The sequence below is a fragment of the Eschscholzia californica genome, unplaced genomic scaffold (assembly GCF_041429995.1).
Source record: "Eschscholzia californica isolate CP2 unplaced genomic scaffold, dmEscCali1.0.p SCAF_4, whole genome shotgun sequence".
Lineage (NCBI taxonomy): Eukaryota > Viridiplantae > Streptophyta > Magnoliopsida > Ranunculales > Papaveraceae > Eschscholzia > Eschscholzia californica.
In genome coordinates, this window is record NW_028238461.1 from 49727874 (window position 1) to 49755838 (window position 27965).

The 27965-nt window shown below is 36.3% G+C and overlaps 6 protein-coding genes across 7 annotated transcripts; 2 read left to right on the forward strand and 4 right to left on the reverse strand.

Moving 5' to 3' along the window:
- Positions 1 to 1517: 1517 nt before the first annotated feature.
- TOP6B (topoisomerase 6 subunit B) lies at positions 1518 to 7555 on the reverse strand. The gene is made up of 19 exons (XM_086632170.1): positions 7116 to 7555; positions 6971 to 7023; positions 6780 to 6877; positions 6580 to 6685; positions 6239 to 6376; positions 6089 to 6140; positions 5860 to 5924; positions 5200 to 5306; positions 4952 to 5054; positions 4663 to 4748; positions 4381 to 4577; positions 4075 to 4190; positions 3796 to 3881; positions 3592 to 3664; positions 3311 to 3402; positions 3060 to 3198; positions 2887 to 2981; positions 2359 to 2533; positions 1518 to 1807 (listed from the first exon to the last, which is right to left on the reverse strand). Exons 1-19 carry the CDS (start codon positions 7207 to 7209, stop codon positions 1661 to 1663), a joined length of 2022 nt encoding a protein of 673 aa, XP_086488296.1. The 5' UTR covers positions 7210 to 7555; the 3' UTR covers positions 1518 to 1660.
- PSRP2 (RNA-binding (RRM/RBD/RNP motifs) family protein) lies at positions 7466 to 10141 on the forward strand. Its single transcript, XM_086632171.1, has 4 exons — positions 7466 to 7993; positions 8850 to 8951; positions 9078 to 9374; positions 9954 to 10141. Exons 1-4 carry the CDS (start codon positions 7655 to 7657, stop codon positions 9990 to 9992), a joined length of 777 nt encoding a protein of 258 aa, XP_086488297.1. The 5' UTR covers positions 7466 to 7654; the 3' UTR covers positions 9993 to 10141.
- Positions 10142 to 10728: 587 nt separating this feature from the next.
- Positions 10729 to 11447, reverse strand: LOC147545672 (Thioredoxin superfamily protein). The gene is made up of 2 exons (XM_086632173.1): positions 11228 to 11447; positions 10729 to 11107 (listed from the first exon to the last, which is right to left on the reverse strand). The coding sequence occupies exons 1-2, from the start codon at positions 11370 to 11372 to the stop codon at positions 10854 to 10856; spliced, it is 399 nt and encodes a 132-aa protein (XP_086488299.1). The 5' UTR covers positions 11373 to 11447; the 3' UTR covers positions 10729 to 10853.
- A 504-nt stretch (positions 11448 to 11951) lies between these two features.
- Positions 11952 to 14507, reverse strand: LOC147545673 (outer envelope pore protein 16-3, chloroplastic/mitochondrial-like). The gene is made up of 3 exons (XM_086632172.1): positions 14237 to 14507; positions 13272 to 13615; positions 11952 to 12268 (listed from the first exon to the last, which is right to left on the reverse strand). Exons 2-3 carry the CDS (start codon positions 13600 to 13602, stop codon positions 12123 to 12125), a joined length of 477 nt encoding a protein of 158 aa, XP_086488298.1. The 5' UTR covers positions 13603 to 13615; positions 14237 to 14507; the 3' UTR covers positions 11952 to 12122.
- A 5021-nt stretch (positions 14508 to 19528) lies between these two features.
- Positions 19529 to 23453, forward strand: LOC147545674 (uncharacterized). Of its 2 annotated transcripts, XM_086632174.1 has the most exons (5): positions 19529 to 20155; positions 20919 to 21083; positions 21367 to 22134; positions 22360 to 22500; positions 22685 to 23453. In XM_086632174.1, exons 3-5 carry the CDS (start codon positions 22066 to 22068, stop codon positions 23294 to 23296), a joined length of 822 nt encoding a protein of 273 aa, XP_086488300.1. In that variant the 5' UTR covers positions 19529 to 20155; positions 20919 to 21083; positions 21367 to 22065; the 3' UTR covers positions 23297 to 23453. The 2 variants fall into 2 exon arrangements, 1 of the variants encoding a protein (XP_086488300.1); XR_015223046.1 differs by lacking the exon at positions 19529 to 20155 and having other exon boundaries at positions 20925 to 21083.
- Positions 23454 to 26874: 3421 nt separating this feature from the next.
- Positions 26875 to 27965, reverse strand: LOC147545675 (uncharacterized). Its single transcript, XM_086635848.1, has 2 exons — positions 27538 to 27965; positions 26875 to 27311 (listed from the first exon to the last, which is right to left on the reverse strand). The coding sequence occupies exons 1-2, from the start codon at positions 27920 to 27922 to the stop codon at positions 26875 to 26877; spliced, it is 822 nt and encodes a 273-aa protein (XP_086491974.1). The 5' UTR covers positions 27923 to 27965.

Below are 27965 nucleotides of genomic sequence, written 5' to 3' on the forward strand. Positions count from 1 at the left end.
TTTTTATTATTTTATTATTCTAATTTTATAAAGAATATTATTTTTAAATAATTTTATTTTATAAATAATTTTATAAATAATAATAATATAATATTATTATAATATTATAATTTTATAAATAATATTATATTATTATAATTTTATAAATAATATTATATTATTATAATATTATATTAATATAATATTATTTTAATATAATAATAATTTATAATATAATTTATAAATATATTATTATTTTAATATTTTATAATATTATAATTTTGTTCATTGAATTGGATGCAGTAATTAATGGTTTGGAGTGGAAGAAGGTCATCCGTTTAAGAGAAGTTCTTAACAGCGTACTATCATGGTGTTTATCTCTTATTTGGGCCAGACGTGGATCGACAAAATGTGAGTATTAACAACAATTTGTTTTTAAATCAATTTTGAATTACAATTATTGTATTAATAGTTCATATTTTATGTAGGTGCCTCAAGGCCAGAGTATTTGGTCTAATCAGCTACCCATTGAAACCAGAATCGGTTGTGGAGATTATTGAGAAGATTGGGAACGTCAACCATTCCTTCCAAGGCTTGATCAATGATTTGGCTCATCAATGTTTTGGCTCCATCACATTGTGTAATGATTTGAAGCCTTTTTTTTCTCTCTCCAGGTAGTTTTGTATTTTTTTTGGGTTATTTTCCAAATGGCCCCCAACTTTGTGACCAGCTTCCTGTCTGACCTCCTACTTTAGCAATAATTTCCGTATGGCCCCCTTTTTTCGTTATCTTTAACTTTCCGTTACTCTCTCTCCTCCATCTCATTTTCTCTATCTGTCACATCATCTGTTACGCCACCTCATCATCTTCTCCGGTGAAGGTCGCCGGCCGGCGACCTTCAAACATTAAAAAAAAAAAAACCTTTTTTTCTCTCTCCTCTCTCTAAAATTTTTTTTTAAAAAAAAATATGTCCTCTCTCTTTCTCTCTAAAACTCCGGCGAAGGGAAACCCCCTTCGCCGGAGTTTAGACAGAGAGAGGAGAGAATTTTAAAGATTTTTTCTTTTTAGAGAGAGAGAGAAAAAAAATAAAAAAACTTGAAGGTCGCCGGCCGACGACCCTGACGGAGAAGATGATGATGTGTCGTGCTAAGATGATGTGGCAGAGAGAGAAAATGAGATGGAGGAGAGAGAGTAACGGGATGTTAAAGATAACGGAAAAAGGGGGCCATACGGGAATTATTGCTAAAGTAGGGGGCCAGGCAGGAAGCTGGTCACAAAGTTGGGGGCCATTTGGGAAATAACCCTTTTTTATTTTGTTGTTGAAAGTAGATTTGTAATGGTTTGGAACTCTCTCTCTCTCTCTCTCTCTCTCTCTCTTGTTGTTGAAACAAGCACCACTATCTGACTCATCTTTTGTAATTGTTTGTGGGCTTAATGCTAATGAGAACCAGTAATTTTGGATACATTTCTTTCTTTAACTTATCTACTGTTATAGACTAATCCTTTACTAACTAGAAATTTGAGTCAACAAAACAATGGAGTCCAGAAGAAGAAGATTTATTACAGAAGTACAAAGCATACAAAACAATTTGAGTCAGTAAAAAGCTAGCACCTCTTTATATTTATCTTCAATACAAGAATCATTAAATAACAATGGAGTCCAGAAGAAGATGTAGATTACCTACTGGAAGAGCCTGAAGACACAAACGGAATTCTGTAAATCGATGAAGTTGTCTGAACTTTCCAGTGCTTGTATATAAATTGCTTCTCGCGGTTCCTCGCTAACTCCACTCTGTGTAGCGTAGTCCATTGCCATCTCATAATCGACCTATATAATCGATCCCAAAGATGTTAATTAGAACATTTAAGCCAGATGAATGACATTCGAAGGGAAAAGTGCCAGCGAAAAGAAAGATGAAAGACACTGGTAATGAGATAATAATTTGTAACGATAACATAAAAAAAACAACAGACAAATCAGATTGTTGTGGTCTTTATCTGTTGTAGGGTACGAGCTATACTCTGATGAAGTCATGAGTACGATATTTTCACTCGTGTTCTATCTGAAAAAAAAACCGCTAATGGTCTGCACATAAACATTTGAACTGAACATGACCCGCAACCCAGTTTGCCGTTTACTAGAGAGAGAGAGAGAGAGAGAGAGAGAGCAATAGGATGTCCGGGTTTCTTTCACTAAAGTTATAAGCGGGTAACAAAATCATACTCCTACCGTAGCATGTTAATACAAGTTGGTAACATAATCAATTGAGTTGAATAGTTTATCTGAACAATTCATAATGTAATAAGTTAGTCGTAAGTTGTTGTTCTAAGTCTTCAGGTAATAGGAGAAACTAAAGAAGCAGGGATTCATGATATTACCTGTTCAACGTGCTTTGCAAGTTTTTCGTGTAGCGTCTGCTTTGTTATCAGGCGATCTGATACTTTCTTTAGCATTTCAGCATCTGGACCCTCATAACGTTTCTTCTTTGATGCATTTTGTTGAGCCATTTCTTTTAACACATCGTATATGGCTCCCGTTACATCAGATATGTACCTTGAGATCGACAAAATACAATAAGGGTTGTGCAATTGAAAAGGAAAGACGTAGCGATAAGGCAGGAAAAGAAATAAATTTGGCCTGAGTATGGATTGCTTCCTTAAGGTATAAAAATAGAAACTTATTATTTGAAAGTCATTTGGTAAGAGTTTGTAACTTTTTTTAGGACTGTTGTTTTCGAAAGGAGATTTAACACAATCTAAATCAGATTTCACAACTCAGATTAATAAGAAACACAAGCATAAGCTGTGTTAGTGTAGAAGGATTTTGGTTTGCAAATTATATGATATAATCTACCCAAAACAATTAACAATTAGTGCTTCACAAAAGATAAAGGGCCGCAGAAGTACTTGGTTAAGTTCCGCTTTCTCTCTTGTTGCTCGCGAGCCTGAATTTTCTTCACTATTTTGGACTTTAATTGAACACAACACTGCTGAATTGCAGACTGAAACAAAAAAAAATGTGGTTAGTGGAGTGTCTGTTCTTCAGATTTTTAGATTTCGTTGAGTGAAAAGACACCCACCTTGACAGCAGACGCAATCTCACTAATATCATCTCCAATATACTCCTTCCCAGTTCCCTTGAATGGGATTTTAGTGCTTACGATGCTCACAAACACACCAATCTTATCTTGTGTTTGGTTGATCTTATAGTTATTCCAACTAGCCAATGATGCACAATGAGAATTTTGTGCTAAGAACTTTAGTATCTCGCTTTCCCAATATAAAACTACTTGCTAGATGAGATAAATAAAAAATATTTCATGTTTCTTACCTGATCCTCTTCATGGCAGTCCTCGTGACAACATCAGCACCTTGTTCGAAAAGAAGTGGGATCCGGTTTGCAAACCGGAAAATATTCAGACCCTACAAATTACCATTAACACTAAAAGGTCAATTAGCCGGCGGTAGAGCAAAAAATAATTTAAAACTCTAATAGCATTCGTATTTTATCTTTGAACCATCTAATACCGGAACCTACCAAAATATAGGAATGCTATGCCATTCCCTAGTTAACGGCGAGGAAAACAATCACACAAAGCAGATATAACTTACCTGCTTAACATCTTTCCCACCTAAGCTAACACCAGCTTCAACAATGAATGGATGACCTTCAAAAACCTGAGGACTGAGTTCAGAGAGTAGCCAAAAATAATTACGTCTACCCCCAATTGTCTCATAGATTTATTAAAAGCAACTTCGAGTGTAAAATATGTATTAATAAGTTTAAAGCTTGGAAACGAAGTATTAGATACAAACCTGCCTGAATAAGTGGCAACCATGTCAGGATGCAGCTCCTTAATGATTCCTAGGCGGAGATTGTATACTCCAGCAGGACTAAGACACTGTGACATCCCACGAAGAAAATAGTTAAAAAAGAGAGCAGTAAACTGAACCACATATTTGTGAAAACATATATGTTAAGGAAAGAGTGAAAACAATCAAAACACGTAAAAGGTGACACACAACACAAGGGACAAAAAGGTGAACAAAAATTCAAAACAAACAAAAGAACAAGAAACAGAAAACATGACTTACATCACCACTAGGATCATCAAATTTCGCCTGACGAAACAACTGATGAATACGGACAATTTGCTGGGATGAGAGAGATTTGACATCCATCTTAGGGCTAAAATCCGGTCCCATTTCTCCTATTTAACAGAATGGAACTATGTTTAGTCTAAATCTAATCACTATAGATGTAACTGTTAGAGCTGTTTGAGGAAAGTCCTACTATCGTCTATCGATGATATCTTATCTAGTAAAAAGCTACCACCTCTTTAAATTATCTTCAATACAAGAATCATTAAATCGCAAAAAGATCTGGATAGGAATACATACCAATTAAACGCTCAGCAAAGGATTTATTTATATTTACAAATTCATGCTGAAGAAACTGCAAAAGGCTTGGCTTTGAAGTCTCTGTGATAAGTCGTTTGATAAGTAGTAAATCGACAGCAGAAGGATGGTGCTTTGTCTCAAGAGGAATTGGAGGCATTACATCTGTCCTTCGTGCAAAACTTATAGTAACATTTTTACTGCACCAAAAGAACAAGTTGGAAAAACAATAGCAGACACTTGGGACAAACTTTTACAATCAGGAAACTATAATAGGATACTCACTCTGCCACATCAGAGACAAATTTAAAGAGAAACTGAGCGTATGGGGTAATCACAGCCATCTGACGCATGTAATGCAGTATCTTGGACTACACAAGGTAACAAAATAAAGTTTAGGACTTTATGTCCAACTCCAACGTATAACTACGTACTTTCTCACTAAGAAGTTCCCCAATAAAATTTATCCGTGTATCATACATATTAACATGTCAATGTATATTGTACACTGGATAGCTACTAGAGTTAAAGGTTCCATAAACACACGGGCATTCTGTGTGAAAACACCACTTACACGGTATGTTGTCCAGTTTCCCTCGATAACTACTTGTAATTCCGCTCCATGCCACTGATCTTTGTTCTCTTGTTTCTCATGTAAATGTACATGTGGAATGTTCCTGAGCAAATGGAGTATAATTTCAATTGCAGTTAACTATAATAAAACCAAGGCAAAAGAACTTCTTGTAATACTATAATTTATACATCCTCTGCAGGAAATGGGGAAAAGAAAAAGTCAATCTTAATACAGATATGATATTATACCGATGAATATCAATATCCAGCCTGCAAAATGAAGTATAGTTTTGCCCATTCATTGATGATGAAATCTCTATAGGTAGTCCTGTACTCATTTTGGACCATATCAAAGCCTGCATCAGATAAGTATCTGTCAAATCTCTGCCATCAACAAAATAGGATGACACAATTGCATAAGTTAATATCTCTGAATAGACAATGACTGTGAATGTTCAAGTTGCTCCTGAGTTTGTTAATATGTACACATAGTCACATACAACAAAAAAAATGATAATATGTCAAATTGTCAATTCAAATTTTTGACATATTGTCTAATGCTGATTGCAGGGTACCATGCTTAGCGAATGCCTACCCAGATGGCCTGGGGAAGCTGGAGAAAGGATCACTGGCAAGTGAAACAATATGAACATTTTTCAAATATGTGACATATAGTCTAATGCTGATTGCAGGGTACCATGCTTAGCGAATGTCTACCCAGATAGGGTAGGGAAGGTGGAGTAAGGATCACTGGAAAGTGAAACTATCTGACCATCTTTCATCAAAACTAAAACAGACTGTCAAGAAGTTCTGATTAAACATTGGAACATCAAAGATATCGTGTAGTAGTGGTGATAAAAGACTTAGCTGCAGTTGACAGGCATGAAAATGGTAAAGATTGCAACTTACCATCTTTGCACCAAGTCCAAATTTTCCACGGGTCTGCTTCAATCCATACTTTGTTCCGGACAGCACTGCACGAGAACCAAAAATACATTATAACATATCAAAGCAAGATACCAAATATGACTAATCAAGAAACTCCTAATATAATGTAGAAAAGAAACTGTAATGCGCAAACCCTTGATGAATAAAACATTGCCAAATGATAAATGGATCTAGTAAGCCTATCAGAAACCTCTTCCAAACATATTTGGGATGTCATCATGGGCCATTCCTCTTCCATTATCCTACATCAAAACAGTCTACCACCAATAAGAGAACTAAACATATCGATAATATTTTAAATTTCTTTCTACGATTCCGGCATAGACAATAGATCACCCACCTTACAAGTGACCCTAAAAAATGAGGCTTCACCTCGCCCCTTTATTCCTTTAAGAGGTGTAGGCTCTTTAACCTTCTTCCCAAGGGCAGCATTTTTCGCTTGAGTTTCCTGATCTTTAACTTCCTTGGCAAGGCGTTTCTACAAGAAAGTGAGAAAATGCAGCTAGATATTAAAGAAAAAAAAAAACTAGAAGATCTAATGTGATAACCCAAAAAGAATTTGTGATAGGTGACAAAACCCACACCATGAGTCAACAGTTGTGAAGGACATGCAAAGAGAGCACCCATTAACTGGGATCAACTAAGAATATTTTGTAACCAGAATCAACATTTTTAACGAACCTCACGAGCCTTAGCAGTCTCAAAACCATCATATAACGCTTCATCAACACGTTCTCGATCAACAAGACCAATCATAGAATTAAACTTGGCTTTCCCAATCTCTTCACTGTTGAAGCAAAATTCATCCACTATATCATATACCATTTGAAGACAAGTAGAAAATGCATGTTATCTAAGAATATATATATACAAGAACTCACATTGTTACTTCAATTATAGGAAGTTCAGAGATGGATTCTGCTGAATCAAGCGAATTCTCAACTAATTCTCTAACAGTCGTGTAAAGACTTTTCCCAGGCTAAAATTCAGAACCAAATCAAATCATCAAAAGCAAGAAACTAAAACTACATTATTTACGATGATGTTCGATCAGAAAAGAATGAATACTCACATTATCAAATCCGGCAATGTTCTTATTCTCAGCAAAAAATTCAGCCGGAGATTCTACATAAAAAATAAAAGCCAAAACAAATCAATGAAATGCCCTAATAAATATCAAATGAGAACGAATTTGACTAGTAAAGAAGGAATCAAACTTTGTTTTAGAACGCTATCTTTAGGTTTTCTCGGAGTCTTTGATTTTCCTTTCTTCGTCTCAATCGGACTTTCGCTGCTACCACCAGTATCCATAGCCGAGCTCCTCCAAGTATCAAATTTCCAGAAAAAGAAAGATCAGTTGAAGATGAACGTTAATTACGACTTACGAGAAGAACTCGATTCTCGATGATGAATTATTTCGAGTTTTGGAATTAATGGCGGGAGGAAAGTTTCAGATGTTTTTTTTAGGGTTTATGATTTTAGTCCCTCTTCTGAAAATGAAAGTAAATTCTTTATATTTACGTTTATGTCCTTATTAATATAAGCACCGAAGCACGCACCAAAATTTCCCGCTAAAAAAAGAGGTAAGTGCGCATTACGCACCCGGCGCACACAAGCTAACTGCTATCTACTTCGGAAAATCAAATCCCTTTTATCTGCTTCTTAGGTAGATAAAATTGAACCCCTTCTCCACCACACTCTTCCATTATGCTAAACCCTAGAATCTCTTAAAACAAAAACCCTAAATTCTTCAATTATGGCAGCAATTTCATCCTTGTTAGCTTCAAATCTTCTTCAACAACCCACGAAATCCGTCAGAGTTCAAGTTCAAGCTTCAAAATCATCAATTCAACTTCCCAAATCAACTACCGTTCGATTCCCTCATGGATTCTGTTCTTCTTCATCTTTGTCTTCTGTAAACCCTAGAGTGTGCCTTAGAGTCTCTGCTGTAGCTGAAGAAACAGCTGTTGTATCTACTCAAGATACGTCGTCTGAGGCAGCAAGAAGATTGTATGTTGGGAATATTCCGAGAACTGTTAAAAACGATGAACTTCAAAAGATATTTGAAGAGCATGGAGCTGTTGAGAAAGTTGAGGTATCAAGTTTTGATTTTTCTTCTCATTACTGTGTTTTATTTTCTGCATTTACTGTTTTAAGGTAAGGGTTTATACATCATTTGAGTAGATGAGAATTGATTATAGTTTTGAAATCCCTCTTCTTCAAACCTTGTGTGTTATCAGATTTTGGCAGCCATGAATGGAAGAAAGTTATGTCAATAGATTAATTAGGATGAACTTTTCATGAAATGGGGTTTGTGTAACTATTACCTCATACCATTAGTTACCCATTTTAGCGATTTCCAATATTATTTGTCAAAAACCAAATCTGATGGCAACTATCAATATATGTGTTTCCCCTTGCTGAGATTCAGGTGAATATGATTATATGAGATTATGAGGACTGATGACTCTTCTAAGCCATTGCCATAATCCATTTAGTCCTCAATCCATGTTAAATACAAGGACGTTATGTTTATGTTCCGAAATTCTAAAGAGCCATGACTGAATTAGCCCGAGCTCAAACATTATAGTTTCAATATCAGCTAATATACTGTCGGTTTTCAGAAGATAACGTAGGATGTTTTAACATGTAGCAATATCACGTGAAAATCTATGGCATATTTAACTTGAGCTCATAGTTTGAGGTTGAGCTCGTTAAATCATTCTTCTATTCTCAATAAGCTCCCATGCTTTTAACCTGCAATGAGTTTGGGGGATTATATGGGTGAGAAGAGGGATTATATCATATCATCCGTGTATCTATAAGTCATAACTGATGGGCATAATTTCTTGGTTTAGATATATGGATCTTTTTTTATTTATATAGAATTCAAAGTCGGCCTTTGAGAGCACTCAAACTTCTAATGTGACTGGGCTTGCACATTTTGACAGGTCATGTATGACAAGTACTCCGGAAGAAGCCGCCGGTTTGCATTTGTTACTATGAAAACTGAAGAGGATGTAAATGCAGCTATCGAAAAGTTAAATGAATCAGTAAGCTACAATAATGTTATTTGTGAACTATAAATTATGATTCCGATTATTATTAGTAATCAAACATTTGGTTGGTATTTTTTTTAGAGAGAGACTAACAAGTGAATCTCTCTGCAATTATGACAGGAAATTGGAGGACGAACAATCAAAGTAAATGTAACAGAGAAACCTTTGCAGACTCTCGGTTTGCCTGTCCAATCTGAGGAGTCCAAATTTATTGATAGCCCATACAAGGTTTATGTGGGTAATCTTGCAAAGACGGTAACTTCCGATGTTCTCACTAACTTTTTCTCTGAAAAAGGTAAGGTTCTTAGTGCGAAAGTGTCAACAACGCCTGGAACCTCCAAGTCTACTGGTTTTGGGTTTGTTTCTTTCTCATCGGAGGAGGATGTTGAAGCTGCCATTTCATCGTGTAACAATGCTGTAAGTCTTTTACTCCATCTATTCAGTTTGAATATAAACTTAACCTGCTATTAGTACGTATGAACCACTTAGTGGCGAAGATTTTTGGATTTGTTTATGTTTACAAGTTCTAGTAACAAGATTTTCTCTAATGGAACTGTCGAGAAACAACAATAACTTTTCGAACAAAAACAATTTAAGATATCGTATTTTGTCTACAATTCAAAATGTACTTATGTAACATGTTGGCAGAATGTTAAAAAGGTTATAACTTTGTCCCTAGAATCACTTCATGTACCTTGCTAGTTCAATTCCCATACCATCTTGTAACAGTACCCATTTGCTTTTTCGTTTTCTGCAAAAGAAATTCTCACAAGTGACCCTATACTGATTCATATGATCATTCGAACATCAAGAGAATTTGAAGTTGCAGTATCAAATTTGGCCTTGTCCCCCTGGTTGTAACTACTATTGGTGACATTTCAATGTTAAAAGTGAAACTCTTTTAAAATATAACTTTGTGCTGTGAAAATGCTAGAAGTTTCAGCTAGTCGATAATAGTTGCAGTTTCTGAATTCTGATGTTGGGTGTTTGTTGCAGCTATTGGAAGGACAGAAAATTCGAGTTAACAAAGCTTGAGATTGGAGAAGAGTACGCCTCGTTTGTATTAGAAAAGTAGGATTTTCATGTTCTTTCTTTGAAGTTCTTTTGATTGTGATTATCCAGAAAAGATAACCTTTATCAATGTCTACATTTGATTAATCAATTTTCGGAACTTTTGATTCTAACCCGAACTCTTTCGCATATTTATATCAATACGCGTGGTTGCCTAAAATGAAAGAACACGAAAGTCCATATTATAAAGTTTAAATCCAAGTCAAGAAAGAAAATCTTATATGCCAAAGTGTCCTTCAAGGCATCTAGCAACCCCTTCTCCATCCACTATTTTCATTTTAGGGTAGCTCGGGGGAGGTGCAAGGGTAACCCTTATTTCAAGGTTCAAAACTTTTTATCAATTCAAGTAGAGATTTCTAAGGCAACCCATATGTACACAAGTTGTCCCATCTAGACAACAATCAACTCTTACCAAAGGCAGTCAACAAAAAGTCACACTCACAAAATGTCGCAATCTCATGTGAGAGATGTATATAAAAAAGTATACTCAACCCATCTCTTAGGATTCCTACTTGAACCGCATGTGAGAGAAACTATTATTTCTCTCTCCTCTCATATGTTTAGTCACGTGGGAGAGAAATCGAAAGGGTTCTCTCGTGCCGTTCAAGTGGGAGTCCACCCAGAAGAACCTAATCTTACAACCAAAATGTCAAATGATGTAAGCAAATACCATAACAATGAGAAAACAAACAACAATGTCTAGTAGTAACATAGGAGGATTTTATTATTCATTATGAAGTTATGGTACGACTTGTAAACCAACCAGTATTCCCACAATCACATATCTCTTAAAAGAGAAAATACTAGTACTAATAGTAAAGATGATTAGGCAGAAGAAATAATGGAGTCAATTTTGGATTCAATATGAGCTTCATAATCTTCAAGACGAGAAGTAACAGCACCATTTTCCCAACGAACAAGTGTTGGAACTCCTTTGAGATTGAACCTTGAATCAATTCTCAATGGATTATTTGGTGTCCTCCATGTGGGTCTATCCCCAACATAAGCATTCAAAAGTGCTACATCAATTGATGTTTCTTCTAGTTTCTTGTATATTACTGGTTCTGCTCTCACACAATCTGCCCCCCCAAAACATCATTAAAATTTAATCAAGGGTTTGTTTCTTCTTTTAATCTATAAAGAAAATCAAACCTAGATAAACATAAAGAGAGAGATAGAGAGAAAGTAGGAGTGCTAACCAGGGCACCAGCTGAGATTAGTAGAAGGATCTTTATCAGCCAAGAATAGGATGAGATTCACTTGATGCTTAGGTGCATCCTCTACAAACTTGTCGAAAACCTTACCAAAGTTTGCAATCGTAGCATCTACCATCTTCAGAGGCATTTTGTCCTTCCCTTGCTTTTTTTTTTACTTCTCTTTCTCGGGAAACCCTAATTTATTGGATGATTTAAAGAACAAACAAGTCAGAGTTTGGGGGGGATATAATTTGATAGAGATTCAGAATATCGAGGTCCACAATTAATACGGCACCCCAAATGGAATTGGAATTCCGAAATTGATTTTCTTTCACCTGTTCCGGTTCTACATTTTTCAGAATTCGGAATTATACCCAAAAATTGGAACCACCAGTCTAGCTACTTTGACATCAAATAGGAACCGGCTCTAAAATTAGTACACCACTACAATTTTGGGATTGTTTGGGATATGATTTGTTTTAGTATTTGAAGGCCAACCCTAGATTATTTAGGAAAAGAATAGACATCACTCCAATTTTCGGTTGTTGTAATGATTTGCAGCAACTCTTTTAATCGAAGAAACTTCCAATTTTCTTGTTGGAACTTCGTCTCTCTAAAATTTCTTCTGTTTTTTTTTTGTGGCTACTTGAAAAATGTTAATTCTTAGGATTCATGTATAATCATAAACTGTTTACATTCCAAATGACGATACTCCCACATTCATCAATAAAATGAGAAACAAAAATTTTATTTCTATGATCCTTGTGTGCTATTGAGGAAGGAAAAGGAAACAAAAAAGATACCAGAGTTTGATTACACCTCTGAACAAAAATACATGGCCACATCCAAAACACGCAAAAAGAAAAACAAACCACTATTACTGCCTGTTATGTCGAGTTCAAGGTAGGGAAGGTCTCTTCTCTGTGGTGTAGGCAGCGTACTCCTTGCCATTGTCGATTCTTGTCGTCTGACCACCGACATCTAAAATTGCAGAAGTGAAAGCCAAAGCAGCCCCAGCAGATAGAGCTGTTGGGATGCTCCTAGCTGCAAAATTTGAAAAAAAAAAAATCACAATTCAGATCATTTAACAGTAGATCGTAAAATATAAAGAGAAGCCCATCAGACATAGAATAAGATATTTCTAGGCTAGGTGAATGTTGGGGATTAGAATTGGAAAGTGATCCAATTTAGGTCCGAATTACAGAAAATTTTTAACTATGTTTTTTATCTAAGGCAGATTATCTTGCAAAAATCCCATACATCTAATCACGAGTTTTGTTTTTCGCAGTCTGCACGTTTCTACTCCTGTACTTGTTGCACAACCATCAGCTGAATTAGTGTCCCAAAGCGATATTGATATGGCCATTAATCATACCTCTTATCTACATGGGCATTTAATCATACCTCTTATCTACATGCTTATTTATTTCTTCCCTAAGTGGAAATGACATCACAATATATCAGCTATATGTTACTAACAAATACAACATACCAATTACCCACTCAAAAGCGATATTGATATGGCCAATAGTACCGGCAATACTTGACTATATATTGTTTAGACTAATAAGGAAAGTTTTCTGCAGGATTCTCTTTTTCCCAAATATTATTTCCCAAAATCAACTACAAATTATCTACATTTACTTCCAAAATATACTAATATCCTTGACTCCTTCCTTGGTAACAATGCCAACTAACTCTTCATGTTCTAAGCCTAGAACAGTAACTTAAGAAAGGTAATTTATCAAATCAATGATAAGCCATCCTGCTGATAATAAGGCGAATACTTTGATAAACGTTAAGTTGTTAACTACTTCAAACACAAAGTAAATTAGTCTCCGAGTACGCAAGTTTCAGTTTATACGAATAACCAAATTTTTGATTAATCAAACAATCAAAAACAAATTCCTATTCTATAAACTCCGGCAAACATATACTTGGCATACTGGTTTTCTATTCTTTAGCCTATTGAGCATTTGTTTATGGTTTTCTCTTGATTTACTGTAAACCAGTAACTTGAGAAGAAAAGAGGCACGGGAAACCATACCTTTGAAACCTATAACAGAAGCACCAGCAGCAAATCCTCCAACTGCACCATTAACAAAATCCCTCTTCGTTCGGAAATTCTGAACTAACTGCTCGACACCTATATAAACCCCTCCAATTGCGGCAAAAGTCAGGCCATGGTTGCTCATCATTTTCAAGGTCCTCATTAGGCCTGGAAGAGCAACACTTCTTTCTACACGCGGCACATCGTACCAAGTAGCTACAATTGTTCCCCAAATAGTTCCTGTAACTAAACCCATAGTAGCACCCTTGATCGTCTTCATTGTTGGAGTGTCATCATCCTCCAAATACCTTAGCTCAGAAGGATCCATTGATCTTCTTTAACTAGAAATTGCAAGAGAAGTCAACAAGTTAAAAAAATAAAACAGAAAGAAGTTCGCCCAGGGTCCAGTATAGAATTCCATCTCATCGACATGAAACATATTCGTACACTTCACGATCTTTAAAATAAAAATGAACTATTTCATACAATGTAAGAAGAAATCAGAGAGCATTAGAAATATCAATGAACTAATTGATGACATCGGAATCTTTCAAATTTGCTTGAAACAACTCAAAGTTTGTGCATAAAATGGAATAGTTCAAAATTTTCAATGACCCAAAATTATATGATTTCACCAATTGAACGTATACGAAACATTAATGAAACCCTAGAATTTAACCAGCAAATACTACTGAAATAGATACCCTAGACTCCACCTATGAATTCATATAACATGTATCACTGTAACCAACTTCAATTACTGGCTAAATCAATAAATTTATATTTTATCCTAATGATCAGGCAAATCTTGAACTTAAATCGGTCAAGAAAAGGGCATAATCAAGGTAACTGATATACTGATAAATCAATGAAATGAAGAGTTAAACAATCTAATGGAATCAGTCTCGAGCATACATAAAACCAAACCCTAGAAACAAAATAAGAATGGAGAGAAATCTTACAAAATATAGAGAGAAGAATTAGGGATTGGATAAAAGTTCCACTGAAGAGTCCGATTCCCTTTCCTTCCCCAACTCCTTCAAGATCCAAGATCATCGAAATTTGAATCACACCCTCAAGTTTTATCGAAATTAGGGACTCATCCATCCACTGACTGGCCTCTAATATTTTATTGGGCCTTCAGTATGGCCCAAAACTTAAAAGGGAGATTTATAGGTGCCCCTTAACCTGGGCCGAAGGAGTTGGACTGTAACTGTGATTGTCCAGTACTATAATGAGAACAGGTTGATTTTCTACATTAATAGTCATCCTTCTTTGGCAAGACTAGGCTCCATACAAATCACATGTTTATTATCATATCGAATGATAACATGTTAAAGATGATCAAACATTTCATTATTTGATTTATGAAAAAGAAGAACAATTGTCAATTATTGGTTTATGAGGGGCCCCAATAGCGATAGGACGTGCGAACCCAAACGAAATAAAATAACCTTTGAACGAATATCCACGTGCTAGAAAATATGTTTAAAAGGATTATTATTGATATTAGCGTATCAGTCCATCCGTTAGTTCATGTCAAATTACCCAAATTACCCAGCCCATCAATTACCCAAATAAAGAGCTTTTGTTTGCTTCTCCATTATTTCTAATTAATGATATATTGGCGTTTGAAAAATGCGACATACGGTTAGGTGCCACGTGGCCTTACTAGTTACTACTTACTTTGGATCTTAATAGCATCTCCAACGGGACACTCAATCTTTAACACTTATATCCCCATTCTTGTATCTTCATTTTTTTTCTTTTGAGGGGATTTAATTAACTTTTTTATCATCAAAACTATTTGGCGATGCATCGAATCAGAGCCGTGGCTGAAAATTTGAGAGTCCTGTGCGAAATTTGATTATGGACCTTTCCTACAAGAAAAAAATTGTGAGCTAAAGATTTAACCAAATGCAAGATGGTTTATGAGTAGATGTAATAGATGATTCCCATTGTGTTTTGAGAAACATAGTCACAGGAGAATTTTTTTCATTTTAAAATTTCAGTTTTGTAAGAAATGGAAACTAAGAAACCAAAATTACTAGTGAGCAAGAGAATTTATTTATTCTATCTTAGATTATAATAACTACAAATAACATAATAAAGTTATAATTTTTCATAGAATATTTGGATCTTAAAATAAAATTATATTAAATAATCAATTTGCAACTTATTAAACATGACCACCGGTCGATCAAAGACTTTTAGTGAGCAATACTAACTTAAAAGAAAGACTTTTAGTGAGCATAACTAAAGATGTGATTTCACAGGAATCCTCTCACCTCATAAAATAAAACTATAAAAAGAAAAAGGAAAAAAATAAGGAATTGACGCCACAGGTTTGGAACCCAAATCTCTAGTCTCTAGTATGAAAATGCTCAAACTCCACCAATAGAGCTAGTTGCCTATTCTTGCATTATGATAGGATGTAATTTATATATAACTAAATTTTGGTCTTCATCAGAAATGGACCTGTTTGAGGTGGGGGCCCTGCCCGCCCCCCAGACACGACTCTTCATAGAATTTCTTAACTTTTCTAAAACATTTGTTACATCATGTAATAACTCGGTTAAATAAAGAAATAAGTATTTCACTACATTGAAATGTATTTTTTTAAGATTAGACTACAAGAGTCACTAAATTTAAATGATATTGGTACATCGTGAATGTAATATGCAACATATCATGAATTTGAATGAACACGATAACTGTCAATCAACGCGCATAGTGAAACTGTTGGCGTTTGCTACCAAGACACATAGTGAGAGGTGTTAGACCTGCCAATTATTTGGGAATTTGTAATAGTCATGAAAAATCATAGAATGACATTTAAGACAGGGAATGGCCAATGAGATGACAAAACAGTTGACAAGATCATGTTATCAATTAATACGTTTTATTGACAATATCACCTTATCACAACTACTACCAGTACGTTTTATTGATGAATACATAGTGTCATAACTTCCATACGATAAATTTTTTAAATATGTACATAATAATTGCCCATTAATAGGTTATCTTGATACGTATAGGATGCCATGAAGTTTTAGTCACATTATCTTGAGCAAGTTTAAAACCTTGCTTTTATTGTGTTGGGTTCAATTATCAATGGGTAGGTTCAGTTTTGGTAGTTTTTTTTTTCTAGTTTTACCATTTCATTGGTGACTGATTACTCCTTTCAATAATTGTTAATAAAGTTTACCTCCTTAGACTTACTATATTAGGCAACATACCAGGGTCATATTTGACGTAAAAGATTGAATAATAAATTAGATAAATTAAAGACAAAATAAATCTTTACGAATCATATTCTTGACTAAATCAAACACTAAATTAAAATATTAAAATTACATTACTCAATCATTACACTTGGTGGTTATATTTTTTTTCCAACATGTCAAACGATGGCTTAACGTCTGTTAGAAGTGACTCGAATATGAATTGGTATCGAACCTGGTTTACGACCCGTCAACCTGTTGAATTTTGGACCCGTTAGCGGAACTGATTACTGAGACAATGCTGGTATGCGAAGCAGGGCTGTGAGGCAGAGCTAGACTCCGAGACAGAGCTGGAATGCGGAAGCTAGGCTTATGTCGGTGATTAGTGTCATCCGTGTATAATGTCGGTTGTAGAGATAGTCGGTTGTAGAGAGTCAGTGAGGCGGTGGGATTATGGTTTAGTGGCTATATAAACTAAACCCTAAAGAGATATCAGCAGCACAATCTCACGAATCTCTTGTGTAAACTTGTTTGCTTAACATAGTGGAAATCATCGCGCAGTTGTCTTGGATTACTCGTATTGTTCACATTAACCCCGACTGACATAACAGCGTCTTTAACAAAAGTTGTAAGCTAAGGGATAAACTCAATTACTGATTATTGAGGAGGGTAAATCCAACTACTGATTAGCATTGGGAGGATAAACTTAAAAAACCCTTTTTGGAATTAAATAATGAGTTCTAACATTTTGTATTTGTACTAGTAACAAGTCAAAGTTAATCTCCTTACTACCTCCATTCGTTCCATTAATACAACACGTGATAGATTACTAATAATCGCTCATCAAACTGAAATCTCTTTCATATTCATTATGTTTTTTATAAAAAATAACTATGGTAATTGATAAAACTGTATTTCAGTGATACCAATTTTTCCAAGTAGTTATTAATCAAACTAGATCTTTGATCTTTCTAGTACCAATAGTCGCAAAATCTGTTCATGAGGATGAATATTAAATAAAAAAATACAAAAACTATTTTGTCAAAATTAACTTCATTATCAACATCAACCGAATGGTTAAATTGTTGTCTCACCACTGGGATCTAAGTCATCATCCACCTAGATTTTTACGGGATAAGTCACACAAAACGACAAAGTTTAGAAAAAATAAATTATAAGGATGTGAATAAATAATGAGTTAATTCCTATATGGCCCCCTACTTTGTGATCAGATTCTTTTATGACCCTCTTTTTTTCGTAAATTCAAACATGGCCCTCTATTTTCAAGTAAATGTCATTACTACCCTTCTTAATTTTAAATTTAAAACATTTAAAAAAGATTATTTCCACCTCACCCCTCTCTCTCTCCACCTCATCTCTCTACAACTCACCCCTCTCTCTCTCCAATTCACCTCTCTCTCTTTCCAACCCACCTCTCTCTCTTCCAACTCACCTCTCTCTCTCTCTCCAACTCACCTTCATCTTCTCCGATTAAGGTCGCCGGCTGGAAAATTTTCCGGCCGACGACCTTAAAGGTGAGTTGGAGAGAGAGAGAGAGGTGAGTTAGAAGAGAGAGAGGTCAGTTGGAAAGAGAGAGAGGTGAATTGGAGAGAAAGAGAGGGGTGAGTTGTAGAGAGAGATGAGGTGGAGAGAGAGAGAGGGGTGAGGTGGAAATAATCTTTTTTAAATGTTTTAAATTTAAAATTAAGAAGGGTAGTAATGACATTTACTTGAAAATAGGGGGCCATATTTGAATTTACGAAAAAAGAGGGCCATAAAGAAAGCCGGTCACAAAGTAGGGGGCCATATAGGAATTAACTCATAAATAATTGGTTGTAGTGAAATATAAATATTGTCCTTTAATTTTGTAAAGCAAGAATAATCTCAATCTACCGATCTGAACATGTTATAATCATTGCTCTTACAATGTATATATCTTCAAAAAGCAAGAAAGGAATAGCAGGAAATTTCTGAAGAAAGGGAAGAAAGAATCAGCTAAGAATTCTAGTTGGAAAAGATCTAAAAGCTCAAATAACATACTACTCTTTACTTATCTTATCTATCTACCACTACAGAAATTCTGAAACATTATGTCTAGTAGGACTAGTCAAATATTTTTCTTATAATATATCAGACTTATCTAGACTTGATCTTCGAACTTCAATTAATAAAAGAACACACGATATGATAACAAATTAATACCACTAAATAGATAGTTTATCTTCTTAAGTATATCATTCTTGTGGTTAAATTATGTTGCATTTTCTTTCCGTTATTATATCCTTCAGAGTTATATACAACGAAGCCTACTGATTTTACACAATTTCACAGACGTTTTGAAATGTAATGCAGACATTCATTTGAATAATTGAAATATATGGATTTAAAATTACCAAAACTCATTAAAACCCAACAAAAAAAATCTATGACAATTATTACGAATTGGTTTTTCAACTAATTTTAGGGTTTGTCTACAATGTTCAACAAAGAGAGACGAATTTTTTAAATACTATAAGATTATAATTATTGAGGGAAAATGATCAAGTGCCCGATCACTATCCCGGTTCAATCTCGACGGGGATATGTCCGACTGAGATTTAGAGAGAGAAAGTCAAGTACTTTCTCTCTAAATCCCAATCCGCCACATACCCCAGTCGAGTTTGAACCGGGATAGTGGTCGGACATTGCATCACGGCTGCTGTTATCGAGGAGAGTTAAATTGTGACTTACTCAAATTAGCAAGAAAGTCAATAGTTGGTAGCCCAAGTGGCTCCAAGGTGTTGACATAAACTCCAGAAAGCCCTAGAAGCTCCAAGTTCGAATCCCAAAGAAGGTGGAAACTTTGTTATTTGGATTGAGATTATTAAAGTATAAATAATGTTGTTGGGCTTCAGGCCATTGTCTTGTTGGGTTATAGGCCCGGTCTTGTTAGTGTTTGAGTGGGCGGTTATCGAGCTTATCACATCCATGATATATCAAATGTCAAATACCACGACTTAGTAGATCGTATCGTCTTCCAAAACAAAAAAGAAATAGAGAGGATAAATCTAAGGCCCAAAAACACAGCCCAAATAGGAAATCCAACCCAATAGGGATTTATATTTAAAAAAAAACCCAAAATGTTAGATTACCTCTCTATCCCTCCAAAAGAAATTGTTCCCTCTCTTATCCCTCACACATTTCCCGCCCAAAAGCCTCCCATCTTCCCCTCCCTGACGTCTGACTTGATAGCCGTCAGACACAACCCTCTCTCTTCACTTCACCCGAGAGTGACCAGGCTCTCTTTCATTCCCATCCACACAAACCCACTGCATCTCTCTCTCTTCATTCAAACGATTTCTCACCGTCTCCATCTCTCCTCTCTCCTCATTCAAACCCGATCAGACACAACCATTTCAATCTCTCTCTCTCTTCATTCAACCATCTCCTCTCTATCTCTCCTCTGTATCCTCTCCAAACTAAACCGGTCCATCTCTCTATTCACTCTTTCTCTTTTTCAAGCGAAACAAGCCCTAGCCATTAACGCTTGTTTAATTCCAAACGTTACCAACCAAACTTATTTAAGCAACCGGATCTACTCATCTTTCTCTCTATTTCGCTCACTTAGAACAAAACCGGTGCTTCTCTCTCGATTTCTCTCTCTTTCAAACACAGGTACGTCCCTGTTCTCTCTCGTCTCTCTGTTGTTGGTAAATCGATTGGATTGTAGGAACATTTTTGGGGGTTTTTTGTTTCAGATCTTTGTTTGTTGGTACATTTTTAGGGTTGTGGGAAAATTTGGGGGTGTTTTCAAACAATTAGGGTTTGTTATTTCAAGTTTAGTAGTCTGATCTATAGTCTGTGATAAATCATTTTGGGTTGTTTTTCGAAAAAGTTTTAGGGTTAAGTTGCTCTAAAGTTTGTGATAAAACATTTTGGTTGTTTTGTTTTGTGATTTCGGAACCATTTTGGTTGTTTAGATTAGTTTTGTTTTAACATTTACGGTTGTGATCCGAAAGTTAGGTTTGTGTGGAGACATTTAGTACTTTGTCTTGGTTTTTTGGGGGTCTGTCTTTGTTTATGAAGTGCATGATTTGGTTTATCATTGTGGGTTGTGTTGAGGAAATTTTGGATTATGTTCAGACATTTTGATAGTTGTTAGTGATTTCGAAAGCATGCATCTACACATAAAGGTCATTTGGGTGTTTATGATACTACATCAAGTGTCTAGGTTAGAGTTGTTTTAACATTTATGTTTCTGTGGAGAAATTTAGTCAGTTGATCAAGATTTATGGGTTGTTGATTAACAGAATGTTTTTTCTTTAACATTCATGGCTGTGAAAAAAAAAACTAGTATATGTTTATACATTTTGGTTGTGTAGATACATTCTGCTTTTGTTTGTCTTTGTGTTTGTTTGAAACATATGAACTTTTGCAGACAATCCCAAAGATGGCTAAAACTAACACAAAGAAAGGAGAGGTTGTTGATAAGAAAAAACAGACTCCTGTGAGGGCTAGCCCCAGGAAGAGACCTGCTGAAGAGGCATCAAATGCGGGGCCGAGCAAAAAAGGCAAGAAAGTTGCCAGCCCCGAACAAGCAAAGGTGTGTTATTGTATAAACAGTTTTTACAATGTTCTGACAATAATGTTTGTGTTCTTACATTTTTTATAATTGTTATGCATATTTGTTAGTGTGTTAACATTCTGTAAAATGTTGCTTCAGTTATTGATCTGTCATTATTGTGTAGAGGCCTATGCTTATTGTGTAGACACATTAAACAATGATCTGTCATTACTTATTGTGATGGAGCATTAAGTTTACTGTTGAACATTTTGTTGAATGCCCTGACATTTCTGTTATTGTTTCTGTTATTGTTTCTATGAAGCACCGTGGGTTTACTTCAAAGGCGAGAGTGGACAAGGTGGAGCCTCAACCAAAACCAACAGAGGCTAAAGAGCAGAAGAAGAAAGCTGCTTTCAATTACAAATGTAACTTCAAAGCAGTTTTCAGGGTGGCGCGGGAATTGCAGTTATATATTACTGAAGAGCAAAAGGAGATGTTGCTTTCTTCACCATTCGGGGCCTTATTTAAGGCAGTGACCAGTTTTAGTTTCCGAACAGAGAATGTGATGGAGAAGCCGAACAAAGCCATCTATGATCTTCTGTACTGCTATGACAAACAGAGCCAAGCCTTCAACATCGGAGGGAAGTTGATTAAGTTCACTCCCGGAGATGTTGCTTTGCTGTTGGGAGTCCCAATGGAAGGACAAATATATGATGCATTCCCAACCAATGTCACCATAGATGTGGCTAAGGACCAGTTTTTGAGCAAGTATTTCAAAGACTGTATTGTTGAGGGAAAGGCTGCATCTTTTGGGGGTCCCAGCATCGAAAAGGCTTTGCATGTGGCTGCAAGAACAAAGGCTCCGGCCATTGAGTTCTTGAAACTATGGATTATGTACATGGCAGCCACATTCCTGTTTGCTTCAGCTGCCGGCTCCTCGGTTGTCGGGAGTTTTTATCACAATCTCCAAACGGAGAGAATGATGAAAAGAGTTTCATGGGCGTGAGCTATTCACTCCTACATGATGGAGAGAATAAACAAGCACTCGGAAGACCCGGCAAAAGCTTCAGGATGCCTGACTCTTCTCCCCGTAAGTATTCATAACCATGCACTTAAATGTTTCATAATTTCTTATAGTGATAAAAGTCAAACTAGTGTGCTCTGACATTCTTTAAAATGTTTCATCATTATTTTGGGGCTTCTGTAATGCTGAAACATTTTGGAGAATGTTTGTGCATATTATAAAATGTGTTTACATTTCTTATGGTGATAAAGAAAAACAGTACTGACCTAATAGTGTTTAATTTCTTTGCAGTACTGGTATTGCATGCACACCAGGATCCATGAGGACCTGGTTGGAGAAGTAGGGGTCAGTCCTAGAATAGCTCGATGGATGATCGAGCCATTCTTCCTTAAAGGACTGGAAGAAGAGCTGGAAAGCATTACAGAAGAGCAGGTAATTTGTTTTAACATTTCTTATAATGTCTCGGTTATTTAAACTAATGTTCTAACATAACTGATGTCTGAGTGACATTTTAGCAAATGTTGGAACATTTGCAAGAATGTTGGAACATTTAAGTAAGTGCATGTGTTTTTTTAAGAGGTGTTGAGATAATAACCTTATGTATCCCTTCTTGTAGGTGAAGGTGGAGTTGGTGGCGGAGTCTGTGGAAGAGGAAGAGTTGTTGAAGTTCACGGAGAGGGTGGTGGAGGAGATCAATGAGGAGGAAGTAGAAAAGTTGAAAGAGGAAGTGGAGAGGTTGAGAGAAGAAATATTGTTGGTTAAGAGAGAGTCTGAGATGGTTAAGAGAGAGAGTGAGATTGTTAAGAGAGAGAGAGAAGTATTAAAAGAGGAGTTGGAGAGGATGAAGAGAGAGAGAGGAGAGAAAGATGATGTATTGGAATTTGATTTTGGTGTAGGAGGGGAGGTGGATGTTAGAGGGGAGGTTGGTAGAGAGTTGGTGACTGTTGGAGAGGAGGTGGAGGGTGGGGAGGTTAGACAAGAGGTGGAGAGTGGAGATGGTGGAGAGAAGATAGTGGAGCAGGAAATAGCCCCAGAAAATCAGGAACAAGTAAACGTAGAACCCAGCATCGAAAAAGAAAGTGATGCCGAAGCCCAAACTGAAGGAGCAGCAATAGACGACAATAAGGGTAAGAAGGCAATTTCTGATGAGTCGGTAAGGGGTCAATCTTCCGGAGAGGGCCAAAACCAGGAGCAGAAAGTGAGCCAAGGTGCTGGGTCAAGTGAGTAAATGATCACGCAAATCTTTACTTATGTTGACATTCCTGTCTTTGCTTGATTTGAATTTGGAAATGTTGGAGCAAATACCAGAATGCTTCAACATTTGAGATACTGTTATAAAAAGTAATGAATATTGTCTTTGTTTAGATTAAAGTTGGTTTTATTTCTAGTTTATTTTTTTGAAGCAACGTATTAACTTGTGTGCAATCTATCTATCTTCTCTGAAATTCTTACTTACTTGTCAGATGATTGGTATGAACATAAATTGTTCGGCCATCGTTACAAGTTTTTTGATAAACGGTAAGTAAAAGAGTTCTATCGTACTCCCACGATGTCTTTTACCACGACAATTGAAGACTTTCTTTTACCACGAACGAACGACAATAGACTGGTCGGCTAAGTAATAAATAAGAAACAAACAAGTAAGTGTTCTTCTCCAACATAAATACGTAAAATGTTTGAACATACGTGCTAACGTTTATATATATTGATCGATAATTGGATAATAATTTATGTTAAGATTTGGTTTTCTATCGAATGTTGACTAGTTAAACGTGTGGTGGTGGGAACAGGTGAAAAGCATTTTCCAAGTTTTTTGAATGTAGGTGAAAATGAGACGGAAGAAGTTGACCTTCAGCTGACTTGGCCTTCAGCTTTCTTTTCAGAGGTTTGCGAAGTGGCAAAAGTATATGAGAACTATGAGATCGTGGAGAACAAAAGTTCTTCTGAAGACGATTTTGTAGATAAGCCAAAGGTTGAAACGGCTGAAGTTGTGGAAAAGAAAGATAAAAACAAACCAAACTCTTTGGTTAAGAGGGTTAAAACACAGCCAAGAACCCGAACCATGACCGAGAAAGGAAAGCAACTCGAGAAGAAAAAACCAATTAATGTAGATGAAATTGTAGAGTTGGGAGGTGGAAGGTCAGCAGCAGAGGAGGAAGGCCAGAAGCTAGGTAACTGGAAAAGAAGCCCGGTGTGGAAGAAGTTGAAGGAAGAAGAAAAGGGCCTGTTGGAAGAATTCATCAGGAAGGGTGACAAAAGGTACGAGAAAGTTACTGTAATGTTCATGCATTTACAGTTATGTTTGCACAAAACAGTTTGTGTTTATGCATTTATATCTGCTTACTGTAATGTCCATGCATTATCACAAATGTCATAACATTTACAGTTATGTTTGCACATTACTGTGACACTTGTTGTTTCAAATGTTGCAGCACGAAAGTCTGGTTCAGTAATGGGATCAACGACATTTGTGGGAAGCAGCTAGATATGTTGATGATGAATCTGGAGTGCGACTCACAAGTTATTAACTGGGCGAGTTCGTTCGTCACTAATCAAGAGGATTTGAAAGAAAAGAGTGTCCTATGTCTACCATCAGAAATCTATGTGAGTTTAGTGATTAGAATGTTTTCCTATCATCATCTTTTATATGAGTGAACATTTTAATAACTTTGTGTATGTTCTACAGACGATGATCAAGTCCGAGGTCAACCAACCTTCTATCGAAAGAATGCTCAACCGTACGTTGAGTAATAATGCTGGGAAACCGGAGATCTTATTTGTGTGTGCACCTATCTGCCATGGGGGGCACTGGACACTATTGGTTTATAATGTATTTCTCCATCGGTGGACCCATTATGACTCAATGTCATTTGATAAGAAGAATGCGAAGGAGTGTTACGAAAATGCCCGGGAGTACGCGGCATATATTGAGGATGTAATGGAAGAAGTGGGATTCACAATGTATGGAACCCAACAAAGATATGCTGATGTTCTTGGGGAGCCAGAATTCCCAACTCAGGGAGAAAAGTAAGTGTTTTCAAACTTTATTTGTTCCCAACATTAAGATGCATGCTTTAATTAGTATGAAAATGTTAAAACATTTCGCGAAATGTTTAACAAAAGCATTTTATGTTTTCATACATTTGATAAAAAAACACGTCATTTAATATAATGTTTCTTTTTTGTGTGGGAATGTAGAAACATTATTGGTTATGCTTTAACATTCCATTTGTGTCTTGAACAGTCCGGATTGCGGTCTATTTGTTATTTTGAAAATTGAAGAGCTAGTCCAAGACTGCATGACTACTGGACCCAAACAGCGTACAAAAAACCCAGATTGGGTCTCCCAGGCACAAAGGAAGAGGGCTAAGATCACGCACAATATATTGAAGGAGAACACAATATCTTGGAGGATGGGCCGATGTTGAAAGTGTGGTTGCCGTGAATATTTTTTTGTTTGGTGAAAGATCTTTTAATAAAAAATGAAGTAGTTGTTGAGGTAACGGGTTATGTTCGCTAAACCCGAAACCACTTCATTCTTGATTAGATTAAAAACAATGATGGTTTGTAAATTATTTTGTGAGGTTAACGACATACAATGATTTTGGATGGGATATTTATGTTAAAACTAAAGGAAGTAAATTTGAATATATTATTATTTTTCTTCAACATCATGTGTGACATGCCTTGTCCCCTTAAAGTTTGTTTCAGGAAAGAACATACACAGACATGTTAGAACATTCCTCTTAATGGTTGGACATATGGACAAATGTCTCGGGAAATATGTAATACTGAACCTTCATTGTCTAGAATGTATTCACTAAACTTCATAATGTGGACACATTGTAAATAATAGCTAGACATGTAGTAATTCATTCACTGAACATTTTGTAGAATGTTATCACATATTCACTAGACAAAAATATATGTACTAAAGACCAAAAGATTTTACTAAACATTGAGCACAATGTAACAACACTCTGTTACATGTTGGGACATATCGGTGAATGTTATAACATTTAGTAAAATGAGACTACAGTTGGGCTCGACATGTCGCACTGTTGTGATAAGCGGGTTGGTTGCACCTGCGACATATTCTTTTCCTCCTGGTAACATCTCCGGAACTCTGCAACCTTGTTGTACGTGGTCTGCCTGGTGCCCTTCTAACTAGTGGAGGAAGAGTCTTGGTTAATGGATCAAAAGTATATGGTTCGTCAAAATTTGGAACGGGGTAAACACAATGTTGGTATGTGTTCCTGTAAGCCTCCACGGTCCAGACCGGATCGAAAAAACATGTACTATCACCACGAGTCTTGTTGATGCATAACATTGCATGTTGACACGGAAGAGAATCTACTTGCCAACGCCGATAAGAGCATGTGAGAGTACCAAGATTTACGGAATGGCGTGGAGTAGAATATACTTCATAAACAAGTGGGGCTGCCTCGACGTATCTCCAAGTCTCCGCAACTTTGTATTTCGCTTGTTGCTCCAAGTTAATGGATGGGCAAAGAAATGTATTCCATCCAATAGAAGCGTCTCTATGCTTTCGCATCTTGTTCATAATCTTCTGTCTTATGGCATCCAACAATGCTGTAATAGGGAGCACGCGGGCTTTCTTGACCATGTTGTTGAAGCTCTCAGACAGTTGGGAAGAGATGGCGCCATACCTGTGAAAAAACATTAAATGGGATGCTTGTAAAACATCGTGTCGTGTGAAAACATTACGCGAAATGTATAAACATGTATATGCCTGACGGAACACATGAACAAATGTCCATTCATAACAGAAAGATATGATTAATGTTAAAAAATAACTGAAAAAGAGAAAACAAAATACCTATCCCCTGGGAAAAAGGAATCTGCCCATGATTCCGGATTAAGGGATTGGAAAAACCTCTCGACATTGGTTCCACCCATCTCAACCATTTGTTCAATGGTTGCGTGATACTCGCTCTCGGGTAATGCCCGTGCCGCCGTAAACATAAGACTCTGAAAATAACGTGACTGGCGCGCCCCGTTACGTATCCTCAAGTTCAGATTACATCGTAAGTGCCAAGCACAGAATGAGTGATGAGCGGTGGGAAAAACGTTCTTCACGCCTTTTAGAATTCCAGCATGTCTGTCCGAAATAAAGGTGTAACGTTTGATCGGATCTACTGCTAATTTCAAATTTTGCAAAAACCAATCCCAATTCTGATCATTCTCAATGTCCACAACTGCGTAAGCAATGGGGAAAAGACCTAACAAAAAAAAATGAAATACAAAATTAGTTCTGTTGATGCATGAATCAAAAGTGCATAAGCATTGTTGGAAATGTAAAACCATATTTGGGAATGAGGTATGACTTCAATAAATTACGCCGCATCTTTATCTATGTCTCGTCAATAATGATCATGATCTAACATTTTGTCACGTGTTAGCAGGAACACTAGAATGTTAACATGTGATGTGAAAATGAAAACATACCGTCGTTTCCGTCCTTGGTAACCGCAGCCAAAATGCAGCCATTAAAACGAGTTTTGGCGAATGTTCCATCAATATAGATCACAGGGCGACAGTGTTGAAACCCAAGGATAGATGCGTGAAGGGCAATAAAAACTCGGACAAATCTGTTGGTAGTGGGTTCGATTTGCAAATCAATTAGGCTATTGGGATTAGTTCTCTCCAAAGCATCTACGTACCACTTCAACTTTGCGTAGGAATCACCCTCCTGCCCAAATACTTTGTCCATGGCTACCTTCTTACCACCGTAAGAAAAATAATAGGTCAACTCAACACCGTAATCGTCTTGAAACTTTTCTTTAACTTCAGCAGTACTCCAATTTGGGTGTCTTCTAATGTCTTCATTCATTAGGCTGCCAACAAGTTTACTAGACAACTTGGGATCCGCAGGT

Bases quoted from the DNA above. Each gene is read 5' to 3' on its own strand.
- LOC147545675 (XM_086635848.1), bottom strand. From the start codon at position 27,922: ATGAATGAAGACATTAGAAGACACCCAAATTGGAGTACTGCTGAAGTT. The intron at 27,312-27,537 runs GTATGTTTTCAT...TTTTTTTGTTAG, and splicing joins TACCAAGGACGGAAACGACG to GTCTTTTCCCCATTGCTTAC.
- PSRP2 (XM_086632171.1), top strand. From the start codon at position 7,655: ATGGCAGCAATTTCATCCTTGTTAGCTTCAAATCTTCTTCAACAACCC. The intron at 7,994-8,849 runs GTATCAAGTTTT...ACATTTTGACAG, and splicing joins GAGCTGTTGAGAAAGTTGAG to GTCATGTATGACAAGTACTC. The intron at 8,952-9,077 runs GTAAGCTACAAT...CAATTATGACAG, and splicing joins TCGAAAAGTTAAATGAATCA to GAAATTGGAGGACGAACAAT.
- TOP6B (XM_086632170.1), bottom strand. From the start codon at position 7,209: ATGGATACTGGTGGTAGCAGCGAAAGTCCGATTGAGACGAAGAAAGGA. The intron at 6,377-6,579 runs GTTCGTTAAAAA...ACTTTCTTGTAG, and splicing joins AGACTGCTAAGGCTCGTGAG to AAACGCCTTGCCAAGGAAGT. The intron at 3,403-3,591 runs GTAAGTTATATC...GGTAATTTGTAG, and splicing joins GTGGGAAAGATGTTAAGCAG to GGTCTGAATATTTTCCGGTT.
- LOC147545674 (XM_086632174.1), top strand. From the start codon at position 22,066: ATGATGGAGAGAATAAACAAGCACTCGGAAGACCCGGCAAAAGCTTCA. The intron at 22,135-22,359 runs GTAAGTATTCAT...ATTTCTTTGCAG, and splicing joins GATGCCTGACTCTTCTCCCC to TACTGGTATTGCATGCACAC. The intron at 22,501-22,684 runs GTAATTTGTTTT...CCCTTCTTGTAG, and splicing joins AAAGCATTACAGAAGAGCAG to GTGAAGGTGGAGTTGGTGGC.
- LOC147545673 (XM_086632172.1), bottom strand. From the start codon at position 13,602: ATGGATCCTTCTGAGCTAAGGTATTTGGAGGATGATGACACTCCAACA. The intron at 12,269-13,271 runs GTATGGTTTCCC...CAAATTTTGCAG, and splicing joins TTCTGTTATAGGTTTCAAAG to CTAGGAGCATCCCAACAGCT.
- LOC147545672 (XM_086632173.1), bottom strand. From the start codon at position 11,372: ATGCCTCTGAAGATGGTAGATGCTACGATTGCAAACTTTGGTAAGGTT. The intron at 11,108-11,227 runs GTTAGCACTCCT...TTGGGGGGGCAG, and splicing joins TAATCTCAGCTGGTGCCCTG to ATTGTGTGAGAGCAGAACCA.